This window comes from Cydia pomonella, chromosome 3 (genome assembly GCF_033807575.1).
Source record: "Cydia pomonella isolate Wapato2018A chromosome 3, ilCydPomo1, whole genome shotgun sequence".
In the NCBI taxonomy this organism is placed as follows: domain Eukaryota; kingdom Metazoa; phylum Arthropoda; class Insecta; order Lepidoptera; family Tortricidae; genus Cydia; species Cydia pomonella.
The window spans coordinates 10398367-10424334 of NC_084705.1; the positions used below are offsets into that span (position 1 = coordinate 10398367).

Below are 25968 nucleotides of genomic sequence, written 5' to 3' on the forward strand. Positions count from 1 at the left end.
TATAGAATAATGGGCCATAAAATTGATTTTAATTAACTTTCCCGCTTTGACATCTTTTTAAATACTGGGCTGTAACCGCGAAAATCGAAGTTCGTCAATTGCGGGCATTTTTCTCTGTCACTCTAATTACATCTTAGTGAGAGTAAAAGAGCAAGATCCCGCAATTTGCGAATCTCGGTTTTCGCGGTAGGCCCCCAGATCCTAGCGAAGAAGTGTACTGAATCTTTCTTGTAGACAATTTTATATTGATTATTTGCGTGTAAGAACATTTTTTTGATATGGACCACCGTTTACGAGTTATTTACTAAAAACTAAAAAGGGATCTTTAAACCAGGGTTAGCGCCACCCCCCATCAGTAATTTCAGCATATTGTGTAGTGTCAGGCAATTTTACCTACAACTATAGTGCCAATTACATCCATACTTTATCAGGCCTGATATCAGACCCGATTTCGGGCCCGAGAAATAATATTTTTCCGTTTTACCATGGTTTCATTTCATCAAATATCAGCACATCGTTTACAATATTTAAAATGTAAAATAATTTTTTATATGCAAAAATATCAAACATTGAACATTTTTGGAAATTAGAAACAGTATTTTTGACATTCCAAATATTGTTAACGAAGTCCTGATATTCCGTGAAACTTCGGGACTGATTTCGGGCCTAAAATCGGGAACTGTGGATGTAATTGGCGCTTGATATCGGGCCTGAAATCGGAAAGTGTTGTATATGTAATATGTAATTGGCGCTTATACCAAAATTCGCTTATACACATGCATACAAGTTTCTGCATTGAGCTGTTTTTGGTCTTTGCTTGGTGAGTTATTATGCTTGTATTCACTCTTGTAATATATGTACATGAGAGGTACTTCAAATGGAGTCCAACAGAAATTTCAAATAATGTAAACAAACCAATTTACCTTCAATACTCAAAACATAATGAAACATAAATTTTTTCATTGAATTTGTAACGAAACAACGACGAAGATAGAGATAATTCTGACTATTTTCAGTAAAGCAAAAGTAGAGTGTGTTTAACATTAAAAACGAATAGATTCCGCACATTGGTAACTGTATTATAGTAAACATTTTTAAGGGATAATCTTCATTTTGTTGAGCTCATTATTTGACAACTCCGCAGTAGTTGCATTAGTTGCGAACGCTAAGCGGCGCTGCCATCGTGCACGCTCCCAATAAGTATAGAGACGAAGTGGTAGAGCCGGCAGATGACCGAACGAGATGCTCTTATAGATCTCTCAGTAGGAGTAGCAGAGAAAGCTCTATGATTGTTTATCCTTGTCACAGTCTCATTTTTTTTTTTCCCCACCATAAATTTTAGTATGATTTATGGTGGGCAATAAATAACCCGACCAAATTACGTACGTTGTTTTTAGTATGATGTCAGGAATGTTAAAACGAGTTTTTAATTGTGCGCATTGCGTATGTTCTGTCCCTCACGGGCGCACGCGTATCTATGTGATCCGATCCGACCATCTATGAGAATCCGAAAACCAACTAATATTAAAAAAAAGATTTTGTCTATTGTATTCCGACGTCAGCGACGTCAACACGGCTTGACAATTCATTTAACGTTTATGTGTGTGTGACAAAAATGGTGTCCTTTTACCAGCTGGCGTTCATTTTGTATTGATAAAATCAACAGTATTGTTGACTAATTCCTTCTTTTTGTTCGCTATGGCGTCTGTACTCGATTTAGTAAAACATTATCAACATGCCATAGAAAAATATCCAAACGATGAGCAGAAAGTGAGTGTAAACTGAGTATGCGTTTACAAGTGATCCTTTCCTATTTTTTTGAAAAATAAGGAAAATCCCAGTCTTTATACTGCGTAGTTATATTTTCACTTAGGTTTATTTTAAGTAATATGACCTATTCCGACGTAAAAAGTGCAAGGGTTAGGATAATTCCTGTATCGCGAGACGTTAAGTACGTAATATGGCAGTTGGACACGTAGCTTAGGGTGAGTTTTTGATTGTTCAGGTTCTGAAGTCGATCGACAAACTGTTCGGGCTGGGAGTGACGGTGCAGCACCTGCAGGAGACGGGCGTGGGCCGCACTGTAAACGCGCTACGCAAGGATCCGGGCACCGTGGGACAAGCCGCGCGAGCTCTCGTCAACAAATGGAAATGTATGGTCGCATCCGAGGAAAGCGACCAGGAAGCCGATCAAAACAATGACAGTGAGCTCTCAAGATCCTAGCTGCATGCTTGTGTTTATTTTTCTCATTAATATACTATATATTTTTTTTTTATAGATAAGAATTATTTAAGTTTACTTGTCAATATTGTTGTGTGCAGCCTGATGTTAAATACACTTTGTATGTGTGAAGTTTATTTTAATAATGAGCTTAATTATCCTGTATCAGCCACTAACTACAATGGGCATGGAAATGGAAAAGATTCTGATGACAGTGCTAATCAGTCCAGAAGTAGGCACAATAATGACTCGGAAAGATCATGTAAATCTGATGGATCTCAGATGAATGGGAATACAAGCGGAACCAAAAGGAAATATCACAGCAGTGAGGTTGGTATTCTTTCTTATTACAGTTTGCCAGAGCCTTATAGCCTAACTAACTTGTATTAATGATGTATGTAGACTCTTATATTAAAAGTATTTTTTGTGAATTGTTATAGATTACTGTCCTGCTAAACATTTTGTAGAATGTCCATTATAGTCTTGTTAAATATTACAAAAAAAGTATGAATAGGGCAGAGTAAAAGAAAACAAGTTTATTTGCATAAGTGCACTATCCAACATAAGTTGGACATAATATTGCATTTGTCATTATCATAAACAAGGATGCCAAGCTGACTACTGTTGTGCTTTATAACAACAGACTATAATGTTTTTGCTTGCAGACAACAGAGGGTAATAAGAATCTTTCTAAAGTATGTACTAAAAACTATGCTTCATTTTTCAATTTGTCAACAGTTTCGTTTTTTAATTATTTAAGTGATACCAATCCAAATCAGGTATTCATCCTAGTTTATTTTTTGTTATGTTGTAGGAAGAAGACAGTAGCACTAAAAAGTCCAAACACTCTAGCTCTAGTGAGAGTAATAGCCATAAAAGATCAGTTAAAGTCAAGCAGGAACCATCCGAAAGTGATGATAATCATGACTCTGAAGATTCACAGAGCTCAGACAGTGAGAGTGAGATGTCTGATTCATCAGGAGATGACAGAAATCACAGGAATACTAACCAAAAGATAAAAATTGAACCTTCTGAAAATCACAAATCAACAAAACATTCTTCACACAACCATAATGTGGAACCTAAAAAAGAAGCATCCTCATCTAAAAAGTCTTCTAATAATGACAGACATTCTAAAAGTCATAGTTCGGACTCAAGATATTCATCTAGCAAATCCTCATCTAGAGAGAAGTCACGGAGCTCACATAAACATGCTATATCCAAGGACAAAGAAAGTAGTTCAGAGAAGAAACACAAATCTGATCATAGTGTTGAAAAAGATAAGAAAAGAGAAGACATCACTTTGTCTAGTAAACATAAGACTTCCTCTGAGAAACATAGGAGTTCTTCTGAAAAGCATAACCATCCATCTGAAAAACAAATAAGTTCCTCTGAAAGCCACAAATCCAGCTCACAAAAAGATAACTCTGATAGAAGTAAAGAAAAACATGACAAGAATGAGAAGCATGAACGTAAATCTGAAAAACACTCCAGCCAGTCTCATAAATCAGACAAAGAAAAACATAACTCAAGCAAGAGTTCCTCTGATAAAGAAATGCAAAAACACAAGTCAAGAGAAAGTAGTAGTAGTTCTAAGGAAAAGCATAGATCGTCTAGCACTGAAAAAAGTAAAGATAAGAGTAGTTCTTCTAAAGAAAAATCAAGTCATAGCCATAAGAGTGAAAAAAAGTCATCCCATGAGAGTAAATCCAAGAATGACAGCAAAGATAAACACAAGGTTGATGAGAGGAGTAGTGAAAAAAAGTCTAAACATAATTCAAGTTCCTCTTCGTCTCGCAAAAGTGAGAAGTCGAGCAGTAAAGTGGCTGTACCAAAGACAAAACCACAGTTAAACAATATTGTGGATAGTGATGATGGTATTGATTGTGGATCAGGTAATATATATTTTTATAGCCTTATGTAATTCAGAGCTCAATTACGATACCTTGGCCTACACATTGGAACATTTCGCCCATTGTTTTAATATTGGTGTCAAGTCAAATGTCAATTTTTGACCACCAGAGCTATCAATTATCACATAATGTATGAGGCCATACAACAATATCTACTGTAGCGGTCAAACTCGAGGCACAGATTTTACTTAGACATTACACCTTTTCTTCTATTCATTACTGTTTGATATAGGTAATGGATAGTTTTAACCTTTTCGCCGCCACGTCAATGAAGATGCAAAGCCGTCACCATGCCTATACTTCTGTTGCTGTTCTCTTTCTGTATTGTTAGAATAGAATAGAAGCGTTTATTTGCAAGAATACGTAGGTACAAGATCTTACATTAAATATTGTCACAGTATTCAGCCGAAACGGCATGCAAATATTAAAATATACTTATAATCTACTTATTCTAATCTCATATTCATATATTCCTTCACTGAATAAAAACAATGTTCTTGAAGCCACTTAGTTAATACATTATTAAATTCGAAATCGTGCAACAGCTTGATACTATCAGCAATCAAATTTGTTCTGGTTTATTGAGGTGGCAATAAAGAGTAGTTGTACTGTAATAAAGTGTCATGATCATCAAAGTCAAGCCAAAAATTGCATGGTAACAACCCATATAACATATCAAGTCCAAGTTGTGGTGTGTCAGGCACGAAAAGGTTAACAACCATTTATTTCCAAAAATTTGTTAATAACTATTATTGAATTTTAAGGTGCCAGTTTTGCTGAAGCCTTGGGCATGGCTAGTCCTGTGAAGCCAAAAAAGAAAACAGTTTCTTTAAAAGAAATGTCTTCACCCAACACATTTAATAATGATGTAAGTACAGCGCTTCAACTTAACTTGAACAGTTTTTTATTTTTACCTAAGTACTAGGTAAGCTAGGCTAGGTAGTTATCCTTCAACAATACCTGATTTCAAGCCAATCATTTCTAATCAACTGTCTGAGTTAAATGATAAAGTTATAGCAAAAATATGTTTATTACCAAATTACTAAGCCTGACCATATCCCTTTATTTATTTAATCTTTATTGCACAATACATGAAGGTACAAATAGCGGACTTAATGCCTTAGGCATTCTCTACCAGTCAACCAATAAATATCAGAGGGCTAAAGCTAAATATTTATCAAGATACGTGATAATTTCGGCGTTGTATGTATTTGTTATTTTTCTAGTGTGATAAGAAATTTAATTAAGTTCAATTATAAAAAATAGCATAACAAATAAAAAAAATCGGTCAAGGTTGAACTCGAGAAAAAATTAGATTACTCTCATGCCATCCTTCTGGGCAAAGAGAGACGCTTTCCAGATAGATTTTCATACATTGACCCCTGTTGCTACCTCTATTGCACGCGCATAATTATATTGCTGTCAAGTACGCACAGTGACATTGACAACCGGCATCATGGGCGGGACAGCAAAATAATCATGCGTGTGCAATAGAGATAGCAATAAGCGGGTCAATGTACGGAAATCTATATGGAAAGCGTCTCTGCTGTAATCAATTACGTATTTACTTAATACATAATGATTGGACTGAAAATTTGCAGTTGATTGTTTAATCGTAAATCTTTTTGCTGATGTTTTTTTTTAATTGGATAATTATACTTTAAGTATTATTTTATTACAATAAAAATGCATGCAGTTGCGGTTTGTTATCATTATCAATTTACTATGCCGGAAACCATTATTGGTCAAACTTATGAAGACTTGCCAACTATGACTATCAGTATTAGTCTCATGTTATATTTATTCACGTCAGGTACGAGTATTATATAGAATATATATAAAAAAAAAAACGTTATATTTAATTCAACATGATCAGAAAAAAATCTTCCATTCTCTCTACCTTGATAATCTTGATATTATGGAAGGTAGAGGAACAGAATCTCCATATACCAAAGAGTGTCCGACAAAAAACCATAAATAGGTGGCGCTACAATACCTAGAATACTTGAGAAAAAAAACTAATCATAGACAGCGCACTTCAATCCGTCAATAACGCCTAGGTTCTTAGCTACTCTGGAGAGATTTGGAACTATTATTTATTGCTGACAGCTGGATACTTTTGCAACAGTTCTGCTTAAGGAGATTCTGTTCGCCTCTACCTTTCCATACTTGATATAGTCAGGTCACAACTGACAACCAAAACTCACTAGGGAATATTACCATAAGAGAATTTGAAATAGAGGTGTATTGTCAAAGAAAACTTTATAGCGACGTAAATTTACTGCCATCTTTCGACACCATCTTACCGGGCACTACCTAAAGGTTATGGGGCCATCGTTCGAAATGATGCTGCTGTACCTTTGGCCTTTTATCTATTATATGGCGCCACCTTTTGATATTTAACAAATTAAACACATATCAATGATAGAATAAGGATCAAAGTCAAATAGCGTTCTAAATATTTTAATTATGTGTCGAAAGATGGCAGTAAATTTACGTCGCTACAAAATTTTCTTTGACAATACACCTCTATTTCAAATACTCTTTCATATTACGCAAAACTCTGCGTAGAGGGCGCTACTAGCACAAACTGAGGGCCTGTAATTAAACCGCCTTGATGCATCAAAGTCATCAAGGCGGTCAAACTTGTCAAAAAACTGTTTAAAGTATATATAAGTCAAAGTCAACCTATGGTTTACAATATGTGCTAGTGCTGCACTCTAGCGATTCCCAAAAAAGTTACTTATTTTTTCACTATAGCTCTTAACTTGTGATAGTTATTTATGGGATTTAGTTGTCATCTGAAGATGTGACAAAAAGTAGCAATCCGATCCATATTGCTATGGGCTGCATGTTTTTTAGGGTTCCGTAGCCAAATGGCAAAAAACGGAACCCTTATAGATTCGTCATGTCCAGGGGTCGGACAAAAAGTGCGCATGACGTCAAACCACTTATAGGTGATTTCAAATACATAGTATTTTAGACTTTCATAAACAATTATCACTTATCATTTATCAACCTCTTTATTAAACGATATCGCCACTTGAAATGAGTAAGTACGTTTTTGACTGACACATTGTCAATCAGATGAACAATAAATTGACTTCGTTACTGTTTAGCTATTGTATCTTCACGATTATATTTAGCTAAAATTTATATTTACTAATGTATAAGAAAACGCTCTAAAATGTCATGTCTTCTTTACTCGAATATTGTGGCAATTTTCCGTTTTTGGAGGTACGTGACAAACACGTATACTGATAATCTTACCTACTGTTCCCACTTTTGACTATTAAACCTATTTATCTGAGGATCCCACAGACTTGTTCTAACTAATTTCAAATAATTATACCTTATGGTAACAAGTTTCGTGAAATTTATTTTATTCACTACATCACCCCACCACCTGTATTATTAATTCCATGGATTTATTTACGTTTATTTTGTTACTTCATTAATACTACTTTGTTACTACATGTCACACGGAAGTTTAAATACAAACTCAAACATCATCCTGTGTGCAAGATTACGTCATTTTTACGTCATCCGCACTTTTTGTCCGACCCCTGGTCATGTCCGTCTGTCTGTCCGATTATGTCACAGCCACTTTTTTTTTTCAAAAATACCTAGTTATGTATTGATCACTAGAATGAAGGCTACGTGATGCACTATAGAGACATTGGTGCCGCGTCCAAACCAGAATTTAGACTTCCAAAAAGACCAGGCGGCCCGAGCGAAACGTGATAACCCTAAGGGGATGATGTACAGTCAGCTGCAGATTTAGTTGGTCCACCTGTATACAAACTTCTATAGCAAGCGGACCAACTAAATCTTTATTTTAGCCAAGTTTCACGTTATATCCGTATTTCGACAGCTAAGCCCAGCGGCGTTGCTGGCGCCGACCGCGAAGCTGGCGCCGCTGCCGGCGCTGGAGATCTCCGCGCTGCCCGAGATCTCGCCCAACTACCGGCCGCGCCCGCCCCCGCGCCTCATGCCGCACTTCACCGACGAAGATGCTATGACCCAAGTCATATCTTCAAAGAACCAAAGGTGATTTTTTTGTGCACAGATACTTAAATCATTAACTCAAATGTGCCTTTTTTAAGTTGTCTATGCAATATATGGTACAGATTTGCCGCTGTCCATTATTATGAAAACTAATGCTGCCTACATGTGCATTTCAAAGCTTGTTTTTTGTTTATCGTGCATTTGAATACACATTACCTTTTAGTGAAACAACGCCTCAGGAGCGCCATATAGGTACTTTTGAATTTTTATTCTTGTAGTCTCCCTAGCCACCTCTGTGTCTGTGCTTAATCATGGCACATATCTTCTATTTATTCTACCAGATACAAGAGCATTCTTACCCCCTCGATTCCCAGGGGTTGAAAATTGCCACCCGAACCCGACCCTTAATTTAAGTTTTAAATATACAATCAAAATTTGATTTAATATAATTTATTTACATATCGCGCCCGCGCGCCGGAGGAAAGCGTGACGTTAAGTTAAAGCGTGGAATATGATATCTCTTCAAAACCATATCGTCACTATACTTTGTATTAACCGTAATGTTTGTTTACAGAACTAAAGTGTACTCCGGAAACAAGGTTATAGGGAAAATTCCCACACTTTACGAGCTGTGCGTCCATGTCCTCCAAGAACACATAGATGGTAAGTGCTTCACAGGTTCATTCATTCATTCCAGCTTATGGTTTATTGCATCATCAATACGAGTAGTATTTTTTATTTTTAAGAATATAGTACAATGTTAATCAGGAGGTCATAAAGTGATATTTGTCGTCAGACATATACACGAAGATTGTTGAATACTGATTCATTAGCAATTATTTTTCTAATTATAAATTATTAAAAAATGTGCTGTACAATTTAAAGTATTCGATTATTTTTAAGTCATTCATATTTTTATAACTCTGGGGCTCGCAAAGCGAGTATGTGTAGTGTATAGTGTTCTTTAATAGCCTTATTTCACGTCAATGGTTGCTTGGCTGCAAGCGCATTGGTTGGCGGTGGTGCAACTTTCAAAGAGGCACTACTTCGGAACTTACATAAGAAATTTCGTTTAATTTTTACCAGTTGCGATTTGGTATAGTAAAACATTGTTTGTAAACGAGCTTGTGAACAAAGTTGTGTAAATTGCTTGTGTGAGAACTATAGCCCGAACTCTCTAAAGAAGGCCAGTGCCTGCTAGCACAATGATTCCGATGATTATTGTAGAATGTAATTGCAAAAAATAATTAAACAAAATCAACCTTGTTTTGGCACTATTGCCGTTCACTATGGTTCTAAACTTATGGGAATAATTAGTGAGTTTTGGTTGTCACCCGACAAATTATTATGTATGTTCCCCAGCACTCGAGTTCACCGGAGGCGTGCCATACGAGATACTAAAGCCCATTGTCGACAAAGCCACACCGCAGCAGCTGTTTATGCTGGAGTACCACAACCCCTACCTCACCGAGGACACCGACCATTTGTGGAAGGCTTTCTGCGAGAAACACTTCCGTAACAAAAAAAGACAAGAGATGGAAGCGTGGAGAGAGATGTACATGGTATGATACAGCTTAAAATAGATCTCAGCATATTAATATCAAAGAGAATTTTAAATAGAGGTGGATTGTAAAGAAATTTTGTAGCCACAGTAAATTACACATGACTTTGATCCTTATTCTTTCACTGATATGTGTTAAATTTGTTAAATATCAAAAAGTCGCGTTCTAAATGTTTTAATCATGTGTCGAAAGATGGCAGTAAATTTACTGTGCCTACAAAGTTTTCTTTCGTGGATTTTCATATTGTTCTGAATGCGGCGATTCTATGCCAGGCTGGCCATGCCGTCTTTTTGATGTCGTCCTACTATCTGGCTCATGGCTTTCCGTCATTTCGGCTTCCCAATCGAGATCTCCAGAACATGAAGTACAGCCTCAAGAGTGTTATTGCTGCGACACATATATCGCCGGCCTATTCCCACTTCAATTGCGCAATTGTCTGGAAGAGATCGCTTACAGCGATAAGACCGCCGGTTGCTACCTTTCTTTACATTGTAAATCTGTTTTTTAAATTTGTCTTCTTTGTGGTGCAATAAAGAATATTTACTTACTTACTTACTTCTTTTGTCGATGTCGGTAACTTTTATTCAACTTGATATAAGTAACCAAAGACTTATTAATAGTAGAAAAGGTATAGGAGTCTGACCAAGATAAGTTGGCAGCGGTTTTGACAGCCCATACAGTGAAAGTGTTGTTTTAAACGTCAAATATCTATGAAATTATGACCAGACATAGGAATCCGCGGGGCAAAATTGTTTGACAAGTAGGGAGTTCCTGTATCGATAAACTCAACTATCGATGCTAGTTATATATACTAGTGATCACTCAAGGGTTTGCTTGTGAAAATATGTTTTTATTAAGAGTAAAAAGAAATTTTTTTTTTTTCGTTTTTAAGACAAGACAAGACAATTTTATAACTTTACTCATCCCAATTTTTTTCTTCGTGAATGTCCCATTTACTGTTGTTAAAGTAAACGACCAGAATTTATTCCATATTTTCGGGCGTTAAGCGTCTCTGTCTTGGCTAATAAATCCATTTCAAGGGGCTAAATGATTTCTCAAGTTCTGTGGAGGTTATAGGGGCATAACAAAATTTCATAAAGTGATCTATTGTATTTCGTCTATTCTTCGGTTTTAAAATGACTTCTTCACCTTTTTGTAGCATTTTTTTTTTTTCCATAGTGTCGTACCCGGAGTTTTTGTTAAAAACATTTTTAAACTTATTGTAAATATTTTTTCCCTTTTCGTCCAAATATATTTTAGATAATGTAGACTACTTTTTTTACTATTCGTACACCAAAGTCTAGCGTCAGATATGGCCATTGTAATTTTTTATAGACTTGAATAATATTTAGATTTTCAGCAATAAACTTAAGTTCACCCTGAATATTTGATTTATTTAATGCAGCTTTGGCTTTTTTAACTGCTATACCATCTGGTGGTGGTGGTTTTAAATTCTGGTCGTTTACTTTAACAATAGTAAATGGGACATTCACGAAGAAAAAAAATGGGTTGAGTAAAATTATAAAATTGTCTTGTCTTAAAAACGAAGAAGAGTATATTGAGTTATTATTTAATATTTTTTTACTCTTATTATAAACATATTTTTACAAGCAAACCCTTGAGTGATCACTAGTATATAGAACTAGCATCGATTGTTGAGTTTATCTATACAGGAACTCCCTACTTGTCAAACAATTTTGCCCCGCGGATTCCTATGTCTGATTATGACGTTTACGTAACACTTGCACAGGCTGGGCTACCAAAATCGCTGCCAAGTTATCTTTGTCTGACTCTAAGGCCTTAAATAAACGTGTGCCTTGAATTTGATAGTTAGTTAGTGCTTCTGGGCATTTTCCGCAAATCGACATCCATTGTGCCTTGCCTATTTTGCGTGAAACGAGGTAGCGCTACTCTAACCACCCCAGCTCCTCCACGAAGCCTAGCAAAGTTTTCAGGTTGCTAACTGCCTCTCTAGGTGTTTGTTCCTGTATACTTCAACCTGTTTGCAGTCTACGACAATGTGTTTTGTTGTTTCCTCTTCTTCCATGCACGCTCTGCACATGGGGCTGTCTGTTTTACCCATATTGTGTAGGTGTTTGTTTAGTGTGTTATGTCCTGTAATTAATCCTGTAATTAGTCCTGTAGTTGGTGTCTAGGTGTTTTCAATAGTATTTTGGTGAGCTTGTGGTTCAATTCCGGTAAAATACCTTTGGTCTGCCTACATGTGTCCGTGTCATTCCAGTATTTATTGTGCAGTTGTCTGTGATGTAGGTCTAGCTGGTTGTGTATATAGGATATTGGTAGAGGTATGATGGGCTCGGGTCCATATGCCGGTGTTTCTGAACCTTTCCTGGCCAGTTCGTCCGCTGCATCATTTCCTCGATCCAATATGCCCCTTTATCCCTTAAATTGTTACTTTGTTGCCTTCTTTGCTCACTTCCGTTCGACATGACATTCGAGTATGAGCTCTGAATTAAGTTTGTCGGTGCATAGCGCTTGTAGTACTGATTTACTATCTGACAGTATTAGTATATTTCCATGTTTCACTTGTCGTCTTGTTATAGCATTGCAAGCTTCTATTATTCCTACACATTCAGCTTGGACTACCATGTTGTGTTCTCCCAGGGGTTTTGAGATGTGTATGTTCAGGTCCTCTGAGAAGACACCACATCCTGTCCCTTCATTTGTTTCTGAGCCATCTGTAAATATTCTTAAGTTTGTTTGGTCTAGTCCTTCTTTCGGATCTTCTGTTAATGATATGGCGTAATCTTTCCAGAAGATCATAGTTTTTGGTGTTTTGTCGATGGGCGCTTCCAGCATTCCAGTTTTGAGATCATATTTTCATCATATCTTCTTGTGCGATGAGCTGAAGGATGTCCATAGGTTTAGATTTTTCAATCGAAGAGCCGTGGCAGTCGCTTCTTTCTGTATGTATATGTGTAATGGTAGGAGTCCTAGCATTATTTCTAGCGTCGCTGTCGGAGTAGTTCTCATACAGCCTGTCGCAGCCACACATGCTAGTCTTTGTGTTTTGTTTAGTTTGTCTATTACCGTGGTTAGCTGAGTGCGGGGCCACCATACGACCACGCCGTAGCTGTTCATTGGCATTATTACCATTTTGTATAGCCGCAGTATAATAATTATTATGTAGAGCCACAGTATAATGTGAGGAGCAAGTCCCCATATCTTGCCCACCATCCTCCGGCATTGCCAAAAGGCTACTGTTGCTTTGTTTAGTTTACTGTCCAGGTGTTTGTTCCAGTTCAGTTTATCATCCAGGATTATGCCTGAGGTGACTCAGAGGTGAAGATAAGAGCTATCGAGCAATAAAACAGCCAAATCGGACTGTTAAACAGATCCGACAAGCTAAAACACTAGCTCGACTATTGTACGACCCAGTATTGACAAAATTCGAAGGTTGCTTGTTGTTGGACGACAAGACGTATGTAAAACTCGATTTTAATCAACTACTCGGTTCGAAGTTTTATATGGCCAATAATAGAGGTAATTTACCCGAAAAATATAAGTTCGTGAAACTTGACAAGTTCGCAAAAAAACATATCGAGGGCTTCAGGCCAAAGGGGCGTATACGCAAAAATGCCATTTTTCGTTTTTAACGGCATCGTATTCGTCTTGTAACAATACGTAAGCACAATTTTTTTCATAATTTTATCATAACAATTAGTTAATTAAATAATTAAAAAATCATTTGGCGTATAACAGACAGTCATAATTTTATGTCGTTCCAAAAAGCCGTACTGAAGGCGTATAAGTGATATTTTCATTCAGTCCCCGATATTCATCGGAGTATAAAGGCGTACGTACATACTTCTCTCACGTGACAGTGCGAATCACCAAATAGTGTCACGCTATATAGGCGTACATACATACGACCATAAACTTTTACCAACTATCCTCAAAGTGCGTCGCGGCAAAGAGGCGTATGAACATACGACCGTACAAAAATTACGTTGGCCTTCAAATAATGCCGGGCCAAAGGGGCGCGGAGACAGCGTCCTTGATTGCCGCATATTACTATCCCTTTCTGTCAAGCGGGTAAGCGCACTAGGGCCGCCTGTCTCTCAGTCAGTGTCTAGTGCGTTACAGTATGGTGTACATCTCGTGCGAATAATAACAATGAAGTGAAGCGCTCTGATGCTGATGGCTCTGCCCTGGGCATTCAAGAATGACGTGGGCGGCTGTCTCCTCTGCCTCCAAGTACGCTCTGCAGAGGGGGCTATCTGTAACACGTAGGGTTAGTAGGAGTTTGTTTAGTGGGGCGTGGCTGGTTATGGCCCCAGTCAAAAGCCGGACCTGTGGCCTCTTCAGCTGTCTCAGCCTCCTCGACAAACCGGGGTCGATTGTCGAGGAGGCTGATTGATTATGATGCCAATTCTGCCTGGAAGACTGTATTGTGGGCACCTAGTCAAGTCCTAGTGGTGTTGAGATATGTATGTTTAGGTCCTCTGAGAATACTCCAGCGCCAGTGCCTGACCTTGTCTTTGATCCATCTGTGAAGCTTCTCAGCTCTCATGGTTTGAGTCCTTCACGGGGTTCTTCGTGTAACTGTATCTTATATTTCTTGTCGAAGACGAATTGTCTGGGTATCCTGTCAGTCATCGCTTCTATTAGCGGTTCCTTACCTATCGTCTCGTAGAGGATCTCGGTGTGTGGTACCCTAGGTGGTCTCCAGAGATTAGATTTTTTGAGACGTACCGCCGTAGCTAGCGCTTCCTGTTGTATAAAGAGGTGCAGCGGCGGCAGGCTCAGTAAGGCTTCCAGGGCCGCGGTTGGTATTGTCCTCATGCAGCCCGTGGTCGCCAGGCCAACCTCTGGATTTGTTGTAGTTCAGCTTCAACTACGGATAGTTTGGTGCGTGGCCACCAAACTATCGCACTGTAGCTTATTATTGGTCGCATGGCTGCCTGGTAAAGCCATAGAGTTATCTTTGGGGTTAGCCCCCAGGTTCTACCCACTATCCTACGACATTGCCAGATTACGACTGTGCCTTTGTCAATTTTGCCTTAGGTGATTGCTCTAATTCAATTTGCTGTCAAATATTACCCCTAAATACTTTACTTCCGCAGATAGTTGGAGTTCAGTGTCGAACAGGCGGAAATGTTTGTTGGTGAACATAACCAGCTCAGTTTTGTTGGGATTGTCTGAGAGTTCGTTGTTAAAACACCAGCGTTCCACGATGGCTAGTGCAGAGCGGGTACATCGCATACCGTACCTGCATGATTGCCGCTCGTCAGTATCACTATGTCGTCAGCATAGCCGATTGTGTAATAGTGATTATTGTTTAGTGTGGTGATCAGGTCATTCACCACAAGGTTCCATAGTAGTGGCGATAGGACTCCTCCTTGGGGGCATCCTTTTACCATTAATGCCTGCTGTGTTTCGCCCGTCCCGAGTCTGATGGTTCGTTGGCTCAACATGTTGTTTATCCAAAACAACACAACACAACACAATCCTTATTGAGATTACTGTGGGACTTAGTCAATTTGTGTAATAATGTCGTATAATATTTATTATTTATTTATTTATTCTGTCATAACTGCATTCGCGCCATGTCTTACCAGTGCTGCTGTTATTCTACTGAACCTGGTCCTGTCGAAAGCCCTTTCTATATCTATGAAGGTTCCTAAGCACATGGATCTGTTTTTGAAAGCCACCTCAATTTTACTTTCTACTGCGTGAAGTACCGATTCTGTAGAGTTGCCAGGGCTGTAGGCATATTGGTTTGGATGCAAGGGCACATGAATATGCACCCTCTCTCTAAGGTACCTGTCACACAACCTCTCTAATGTTTTCAACATGAAAGAGGTCAGGCTGATGGGCCTGAAGGATTTGGGGTCCGAGTAGTCGTTTTTACCTGGTTTCGGTATGAAGATAACCTTGACCTCCCTCCATTGCTTCGGCACGTACCTGTGAGCCAGACAGGCGCGCAGAACGATGGTCAGCTTCAGAGTGAGATGCTTCCCGCCCCATTTAAGAAGCGCAGGGAAGATCCCATCCATTCCTGGAGATTTGAAGGAGTCAAAGCTGTTTAAGGCCCACTGCGTGCGCTGCGGGCTGATTACCTCATATGTCTGTAGCCACTCGTCCTCCGTCGGGGTGGTAGTAATTCTTAAATGTAACATTCCTCTGTTATAATTTGATGGAGACGTAAATGAGTTAAGTTGTTAGCTAAACTACTTTTAGGTTTATTAGTACAGAAGATTTAATATTGTTTCTTTTTATGAAATGACGATAAATGATGTCGTATTTATTTGTTTAGAAGTTTTGATTAATATCTTATTGTTTAAGATAGTTATAATTTTGTTACCAGTGGTACCATTAAAGAAGGAGTAATGTTTATTGTCTGAATACAAGTTTTGATACGTTTTAACTTTAACCTTTTGTTTTAGTTAATGCACTCTAAATTTAATCGTTTGATTGTTTCTTGACTGCTTTTTTAGTAAAGCTGTCATTGTGTTGTCTTAGCAATTTCCATGCATCCTTTACTACCAATTTCAATTCTTTTCTATAAAATCGTTTTGTACTACTCGACTTTTGAGCGACTATCATTTACCTACTATCACAAATAGTAAAAATGATCTTATTGGAATTCAGTTAAGTCAGTTTTCTTAAGTAAGCCAACACGTCTTAACTCTAACTCCCAGCGAAGTGCTAAACGACTGCTATTATAGACAAAAATCATAATAAGCGGCGTGATTGCCTTTTGAAACACTTCTTCTTATCTTGTGGGTTGTAAGATTGATGTACCTTAAAAACCCTGGTGTTAGAGTTATTGAGTCGCCAAAGGCCTCTGACATGGCTCTCATGACGAGCACCACCGGATAGATAGCAGCCGGGACCAACGACTTTACGCCGTGCCTTCCGAAGCACAGTATCATCTTACTTTTCGGACAATCAGGTGATTCAGCCTGCAATGTCCTAGCCAAACCGGGAATAGTCTCTCAAAGTCACAAAGCGATTTTTGCTTGACAGTGTCCCCACCGGGATTCGAACCCGGAACCTCCGAATCGAGAGACAACCGCTCTAACCATTAGACCACAGAGGCTATTGAAACACTGAAATGCTCAAAGTGGCAATTCAAAATAGTTACTTACCCAATCGGTAACCAGCTCCAATCGACATTGCTTAATCTCGTGGACAGTTGTGACACTATCAAAACCATCAGGAATCATTTTAATGGTAAAATCTAGATGAACTTATGAATATTTAGTCAAAATATAATTTGGCGCCCTATTATACGGCCACAAATAAAGGATACTTACACGATAGATTCGTCAGCCCAGACGGGCGTATAAAATTCAGAAAAAATAGAAGAAACTACACAACGATGACTAATTTACTGTAAAATTAAAGTATTTCGCATTATTAACAGTATTTCAACCTTTCATGATTAAATTATCGAATAGAAAAAAAAAAAGAATTATACGACCATAAATCTCAAGTATTTTTCAAAAAATTTCAACCTATATGTCGGAAATTACTGTCGTGGTAAAGAGGCGTAACTACATAATTACTGCTTTTTAGAATACGTAGAACGAAACTAGGCATGACACATGAAACAGACAGTAATTTAAATACTCTATGCGAAATTGTAGAACAATCGGTACATTGTAACAAAAGTTATTCAGTTTTTTGTCTCTCCTGAAAAGTAGGGTTCTTGCTTATACGCCCCTTTAGCATGAAGCCCTCGATATGATATGGCAAGGAATTTATAATTGCGACTGTAAGACGAAATGTTTTATAACATAGTCAACAATGAAGTCGGACCTTTATATTAAAGAGTGCTTAGAGAAATGAGTATTGGCATTTATTAGAACCCATAACGGTCCTGTGAAATGTTGCCCAGGTTTAGCCAGCTGCCACTACTCAAAAAAAGTTTTGGCATGGTATGCTAATAATCAGGCCAATTACATGCCCCGCGAAATGAATCCTTCGAATTGTCCCCAATTTCAATCTATCAAAAACTACTGGGCAATCATGACAAAAAATTAAATAAGACTAGTCAAATTGTCCAAAGTATCAATTCATTGCGATCTACAAGAAATCAACACGCCAAAATGTCGACAAAAGTGTTGTGCAGAAAATGACGGGGGTCCATTATGAAAACAGTTCGTAATTATTTACATAACAGATTTTTATTTTATTTATACATATTTGAAAGCTAAATACATTACTATTTAAAATTCACCATTCATAACTTTCTTATTTTATTAACTTAAAAAAATAACAATCTTCTACAGTCTTATTAATAAACATGGAGTAAAGTAATTCTATATGAACTATGCTTTAGTAGTAGTATGGCAAACAAGTTTGGTTAATAAGAGTAGAATACAAAAAAAGTATACTCGTCTCTTTCTCTTTTTGGTGTAAATGGATAAGAAAAAAAAACGACTTTCTTGCTTACGTAATTGACTCTTACGCTTATTTTAACTGAAGTCCGATTTGCATTACAGAGATGCCAAGAGGAGCAGGAAGATAAACTCAAGTCTCTAACGGCCAATATCAAGATGACTCAAGAAGCCAAGAAGGCGCCCATCAAGCAAACCAAGATGGCGTATGTGGATTCTGTAGTGAAACCGCCGCGCAACATTGCTAGGAAACAGGTATATTTCAAACCTTATGTTTTGCTTAACGTAATTAGAGTAATAGAAAACTTTTTAACCGGTAGTTTTAAATTTCGTTTTCAAGTTAAGGGCCTGTTTCACAATGTCCAAGTCCTGAATAAGCTAGTTGCTAATTAGATATCTAATACTTGGACATTGTGAAAAAGGCCCTAAGCGTTTTAAAATAATGTCAATTGTTTGCTGCTAATTCTTTTTCACTGAAATAATTTCCGACTTGAACCGAAGGAGCGAAGTGTTCCATCCGTTCGGGTTTCATTAATGAAACTGGTAAATAAAAAAACCGGCCCTCAAGGCCCTATCCAACCACTGCCCATACTGTAAGGTTGAAATAAAAAAAAAGCATTTTTGCTTTTCGTGTAGGGGAGCTACTCTAAACATTTTTTTTTTTTTCATTTTATTATAAACTAATTTATAATATTATTGATTATATCCATGCCAAATTTACGCTTTCTAGCATTAACGATCACGGAGAAAAGCCGCGGACGGACAGATGGATATGGACATTTTTAAGTAACTATTGAATTGAAAATAAAATTAGAAACACCTTCTAACGTAATGCGGAGTGAAATCTGCACAAAGTTTGGAACATGTAAAAAGTAATAAAATAAACTGAAAGTATATCTAACTGCCAATTTAAAGTCTATATATATGTCAATTAATCCGGCTAGTTTCATGAGCATTGCACTCTTTTTCTTGAAATTATGGTCAATTTAGAACACTGTCGCGAAACTGTATGTAATTTTTCCAGTACTATTTCCCTCCAGCCAAAAGCGAAGATAGTGGAACATTTTGTGGAAACGGGTTAGAGCTGATGGTTCGTTTTTAATATTTGTGCGCCCTTTTTCTTTACAAAAACTACCGCTAGAAAGTCTGGTTCAGGGAAACATACCAGTATTAGCTAGTTTTCTGGGAGAGATCGATTAAAAAAAAGGAAGACCCGTTGAGTCACAAAATCTTACAGAGACGTCACGAGAACATTCAAATGTTGCAGTAAAACTGTTTAAAAATATCTTAATGATATGGGCATCGACAAACGTTTAAGAAAAGTTAAAACAAAAAAAGGCTCTGAAAATGCGGTAAATTCATTTGGTCAAATATGTAAAAAAACAGCTGTTTTTGCATTATGGGATTTATGGGGGACTAATCACTATTATTTATTATCACTATTATGTCACTTAAATTAGAAACTCATGGCAAGGTAACTATTATTTTGAGAACACCAATGGTTCAACGGGCGAGAATGTGAAGTATGTCGAGCACACAGTTTCCCAAAAAAAGTTTTCCTAAGGAAGATAAAATTGTAACTAAAAAAATGACAACATTTGTGTTTTCGACACAGATGGTTTTAATGTACCATAACTGCCGTTAAAAATCTCGCATTGGAGAAACTTTATTGTTAAATTCGTCACAAAAAACATGAATATTTATAAAAAAAATAAGCATGTTGTTTTTATTTAATACTACATTGAATTTTGTGCAGATTTCACTCCGCATACGTTATTCAATAAAAACTTTGCTTATACCAGTTATTTTTCTACTACTAAGGATAATAATTATTTCTCACGCAGTTTTTAGCATTTATCCGTTTCTTTTTTTTTTTTTCAATTAACACGTTCATCGTCCGCACCCCGTATATGGGTCATGGCGAGCCTTTATTATAAACTTCAAACCGGAAGGGACAGTATACTGGTGCGTTAAAAAAAATAGAAAGTTTACGTGAAGATAATGCGTTAAAAAGAATAGAAGGTCACGCGCCATACGGCGTCTACCGGAGACTTCACAGGTTTCTCTTGTTTCCATGCTCTTAAACAAAGACACGCCTCGGGCCGCGGCCTCGACTAAAAGGCACCCCCACACTAGTGTTTTTTGAGCGCCGGCGTCTAGCCAGCGTTATGGATAATGGCGTCGCTGCGCAGTTGCGCTAACGGCGCGTCGAGCAGCAGCCATAGAGTCGACTAGACGCCGACGTGATATGAGGTGCACTGTGCAGGCGCAGCACGGCACGGCGTTCGCGGCGACGGCGAGCCCGGCGGCGCGCGTGGCGGCGCTGGCGGCGGCGCCCAACGTGCTGCGCGGCGGCCGCGCGGGCCCGGCGCCCGTGCTGCCGGCCGGCGCGGCGCTCAAGCCCAAGAAGGCGCCGCTCATGGCCAAGGCGCTGCAGTTCATGCGCGGCCGCAAGCGATGAGCGCGCGCCCGCTGCTGACTGTCCGCGCTCGATTGTTCTGCCGGCCGGGGAGCCGATCGAATTTTTCTTTTGGCGGTTCGCTCTTAAAATTGTAATCTTATAGGGTTCGTCTTCGGCAAAATATAGTAAAACCCGCTTAATACTGAGATTTTCACCGGTCCCTTTGACTTGTTTTAATACATGTTTTATAGATAATACGCTTTCTCGCTTAAAACGCACATTTTAAGTGGTCCCTTCGTAGTTCTTTTGAGCGGGTTGTACTATAAATGTGAATTGATGTTAAGTTTTCGAGCCTATCTTGGTGGACCCTCTACGATGCGTGTTTGACAAGAAAAGTCGACTGTCCCTTAAACGTGATGTCTATTTATTATAATTTTAGCTCAGTTTCGGACTTTTCTTTCGGCATTCATTCAACCAAAGATTCGTTTATTGTATAACATATAAGTCTAAGACCAATTCGCGGTTCCCGTACATTGGATTTCACAAGTTGACAATTCAGTAACCACGAAACATATGACGGCGTACAATGGCCTCATTTTCAGCCGTCACACTTGGGGCACGGTTTGTCCTTAGACTTTATAGACCGCGAGCCAGAAACAAATTTCCGCCTCCCGGACGAAAACTCGTATAGTAAACCCAGACCAAAACGTCAGCTGCCGCTCCGTTAGTGGATTGAGGAATGGCAACCACCGAAAAACGTAAAAAATAAATTGTTATCGCCTTCCGTTTAATACTTTGTTAGAGCTTCGTTCAGATGCTATTGTCAATGTAAAAAATCGTCAGCCGGTTGTATCGCGGCGGTAAGAACGTCAGCTGTTCGCATGAACATGTAAAAAAATAAGCCCTTTACCTTTTTATGGTAGTAATAAGTAATAACAAAATCATAAAACTTTGCATGTAGCATTCCATCAGGCGTTTCAAATCTTTCAAATAAACGGATTACGCAATTTCCACATTACGCATACTTTGCGGATATAAAGTGGTAAGGTGCGTATTTTTTACATGGTCATGTGAACAGCTAACTGTCTTTCCACTGCGAAACAACCGGCTGACGGTTTTTTTTTATTTATTTATTTAAAACAGCATCTAAACTAAGCCGGGAAGCGATGACTGACGGTATATATGCTCCTGGCCCGCGGTCTATTACACATACAAACAATGAAACATTTCAAACAATTTTCTCTTTGCTGTGAATGAAAATGGCTTCGAATATAGTGGGATGCTATTTTTTATGAATGTAAAACTCAAGTGATAAAAAAGATGTTAGATTAACTATTAATCTAACATATTTTTTTATCACTTGATATGCAAGTTTCGCCCATTGATACTTGCATTTTGGGCTCCCCATCCGTTTACAGATTGTTATACAAGGAACACCCAATGCAACATAAAATATATTTTTTGTTATTGGCAACTCTTTCCGTGACCCTTGCGGAATATACTGCTAAACAGAACAATATTTTTTCTTTTAATTAAATAAATTATAAAGGGAAAAAATTGGCCACGTCAGTCAGTTTCGAGTTACTTAGTAATATCTTTCTTCTTGTACGCGTCGAATTATTGTTCCTTAGTGAAACCAAAAATAAGCAGTGTACAGTCACGTCTGAAAATATCGATACGAAAAAAGTGCAAAAAATATGTATACACTACCTTAACATATGGGCAATAAAGTCGTATATACATATTTTTGACACGTTTTTCGTATCGATATTTTCAGACGTGACCGCACATACAAGTTTTTTTTTTTAATTGAACAAGTACCTTACCTACCTTAAATTTAGGTAATTGTTTCATAGTGTTTTATTTTCTTTTAAACTATTATGTAATGTAAGCTTCTTTTTAGGATTTGCATCATTAATTAAGTAGATCTGGCATAAAAACATTTAATTAAATAATGCATTTTAGTTATCAAGCCTGTGCATCATAGCTAGAGGTTCGCAAGGTTGTGGCAGAGTCTAGTACATAAATAAAGAAGACTAACAACCCCATTGAGAATTTTAATTGTTGTAGATGGCGCTAAATATTATTTTTACACTTTCAGCTGTCAACAGACTAGCTGATACGTATAATGCTATCATGGAAATATAGTAATAAGCGCCATCTACGACAATGATGAGACATGCGGGGATCGCGGCGTTGTATGGAGGGTGTCCATCTTGAATATTTATTTATTAGTATTTTGTATCGCTCGCGCGATAGACTACCTGTCCCTCTTTAATTAATACAGTTGGAAATAAGGCCGGTAGTCTATCTCGCTATGACAAGCAAGCCTTATGGCAAGAAACTAAACCAGCATCTTTATTACCTATATTTTCTAAGGATTTTAAGTAGATATAACATTTTAAAAATGTTTTGTGTTATTTTATTAGGACAAAAGTTTTACTGACTTTGGTATGAAAATTAAATGGAATATCTAAACTGTAGATACCAAATGAATAGGGTTGCTGTGATATGTTTTCAAGAAAACATAAAATGTTGTGATGTAGGTCCATATATTTGAATTATAAACACTGCTGCACGTGGGGTCTATAGACCTAACTATCTAACCCTTTATGTTGGACATGAACTGCATCACTTATCTCATTCGAGTAGTAAGTATAGTTCTCGAGAGTGTTCTCAGTTTACTATGCGAGAGCATTCCCCATACAAAATTGAGAACATTCTCTAGAATGCAACAACTATAGTAGTAGGCCAAAAATCTCTGTAGTAATAATTAGTGGTAGATCGTTTTATCTGTAGACCCCATTACATTTATTGCAGGTAAGTAGGTATTTAAGGTAGTAAAATAAAATACTGGTAGATAATTTCCGACAGCCCAACCATAATGGCCATCACAATTCTAATTTGTTAAATTTTATTAAAAATCCTAATTGATTTAAATACTAGTTAGGGATCTATTAACCTAGATACAACAGCAGTCATGAGAATAAATGTCGTAAATGTTGCATATTTGTATCAAACATGTGCATGTGCCTAACATAAAACTGTCTACTCAAACTTGTGTATAATGACAATTAGGAATAACACAGTTAAATCCGTTGGGAAAAGTAATGTAAAAATCCAACACCTTGATATTTTATTTATGAACAAACAAATCCACTGATTTAAGTTGTTTGTTTTTAAAGATATGTTAGAGTACAATTAACATATTTGAATAAAATTGCAGACATGTATACATATTGCAGAAAACCATTTTCAATAGAACTGACGCTTTTTGGTTTTCTAATGCTCGTTGCACACGTACTTACATTAACCGTGCGGTAATTGCATTTATATTTTTTACTTCAATTGAATTACGAACATTTAGGAGTACTTCAATATTATATCTGTTTACTTTTTAATTATGAGTAAATACCGATATTCTAATTTACATTATAATCACACATACGAAAACTACTTTGGAACCAAATGGTGGTTCCAAATTTGTTGAAAATATTCCAGACTACAAACTGTCTACATTCATACATTGTATGTATCATATCCCATTGATTTATGAAAATGCCATTATAAATTAAGGTAATTATTATAATATGAATTTGAATGCCATGCTTTTTTATTTTACCATTCCATTTCAGAAAAAATGTTTTAAATTCAAAATGTTGTTAATTTGACATCATTATAATATTTTATAAATAGAGTTAAACCGAGATACCCTGCAGACCTGCAACCGTGCAGTGCAGCAATATATATATATGGCAATGTTTCTTAGGCGTCACCATTCACCAAGACATGTTAAGGGTAAGTGGAAGGAGGCATCTTAATACTTGCACCATATTTACAAAATATAATATTAGTTTAAACACTTTAAACCAAGATTTTAAGTTCACAGAAAATTGAGCACATCTTATTAGATGATGATGATTGATAACATTGCCATCCACAGCTAACATTTTTGTGATTTAAACATAAAATTGTAGATGCTTGATTTTTACAATTAGTCAATGATAGAATAAATCACAAGTATCAAGTACTCTTTTCTGTGATGTTGTCACATACTGATTATCACTAAGTTTTCGGCAAAAATTTCATTTTTGGTACAAGCTTTTATCACCTACTGTACTTTTCTATCTCTCTTACTGCCCATATTAGATTATGCTGACATTTGCTATCTTGACCTTACGCAGGATCAGCTGAATAAGCTTGAGCGCCTCCAGAATCTCTGTATAAGGTTTATATTTGGCTTGCGCAAATATGACCATGTGTCTCAGTTTCGTTCTCAGCTCAAGTGGCTTCCTATTCGTCTTCGCCGTGACTCTCATGTTCTTGCCCTCCTTTATGGCATTCTCTTTAACCCCGCTACACCACCTTATCTCAAAGAGCGTTTCAAGTATCTCTCTTCTATCAGATGTTCTCAGACTCATATTCTTGCTCCTCCCTTATCTACTTCAAAATTTTATAATAGCTCTTTTACCTTCCGGGCTGTTCGGTTATGGAATGCTCTGCCAGTAGAATTAAGATTAGCTAAATCTCTCCCCATTTTCAAAAATCAGCTGAAACTATACTTTCTATCTCTATCTTAAGTTGCCATTTATATATTGTATATGTGTAAGTATAAATATATATATATATATATATATATTGTATTATATTATATTGTATATTTATTAGTATATTAGGTATTGTTTTAATACTTATATAAGTAGTATGTGTGTTTGTATTTAAGTCTCCATATTTAGCTCCTTGCACTACCTGTTGACTTTTGTATGAGTTCGAAATTTCCTGCTACCTAAAGGTTGTCTGGAAGAGATCGCTTTTTAGCGATAAGACCGCCTGTTGTTACCTGGTTCTATTTTCCATTAAAATTCATTTGTAGTTTTACATGTATGTAAAATGTATAATTGTTGGTGCAATAAAGAATATTTACTTACTTACTTACTTTTCTTTCCACAGGCAACTAATACTAAAAATTCTAAAAGCCCCAAACACAATTAGGTTGCGTTGTTTTATCACAGAGTTCCTATGCCCACCTCCTGTCTCCATCATCAGATCAGCTTAACGACACCATAATATTGCATTGTCACCCGATACATGTATGCAAAATTTCAGCTCAATCGGAAACCGGGAAGTGGATCAAATTTAACTTGCAAGATTTGATTACAGACAATGGAACAGGTAAATAAAAGCTTGTAAAAACCACTTAGCTTGCTGCAGAGCTAGCTTGGCCTAACCCTATATACCATAACAGCAGATGTCTAAGAAATTAGCTATTTATTTAGCTACTCAAGTTCTGAATCAACAATTGTGATTGTTTCAGATGACAAAGCAGCTACAATTAGGCTAAGTCACTTTCTTATTTACAGACTAAATTTACAGTTTAAAGTGATGGCCACAATAACAAACAATAAAAGCTCAACCATCTTAGGTAAGCTGCTTCTATTTCAAGGTTGTTTGCATGCATGGTTCTAAGCAATTAAAAGGTTAAGAAAAACCTACA

At 37.2% G+C, this 25968-nt stretch overlaps 1 protein-coding gene across 1 annotated transcript; it reads left to right on the forward strand.

Moving 5' to 3' along the window:
• The first annotated feature begins 1572 nt into the window (after window positions 1-1572).
• On the forward strand, window positions 1573-20918 carry LOC133516023 (transcription elongation factor B polypeptide 3-like). The gene is made up of 10 exons (XM_061848699.1): window positions 1573-1770; window positions 2006-2204; window positions 2391-2551; window positions 3036-4116; window positions 4899-5002; window positions 8009-8184; window positions 8717-8805; window positions 9505-9704; window positions 18179-18328; window positions 20340-20918. Exons 1-10 carry the CDS (start codon window positions 1699-1701, stop codon window positions 20532-20534), a joined length of 2427 nt encoding a protein of 808 aa, XP_061704683.1. The 5' UTR covers window positions 1573-1698; the 3' UTR covers window positions 20535-20918.
• The last annotated feature ends 5050 nt before the right edge of the window (window positions 20919-25968 follow it).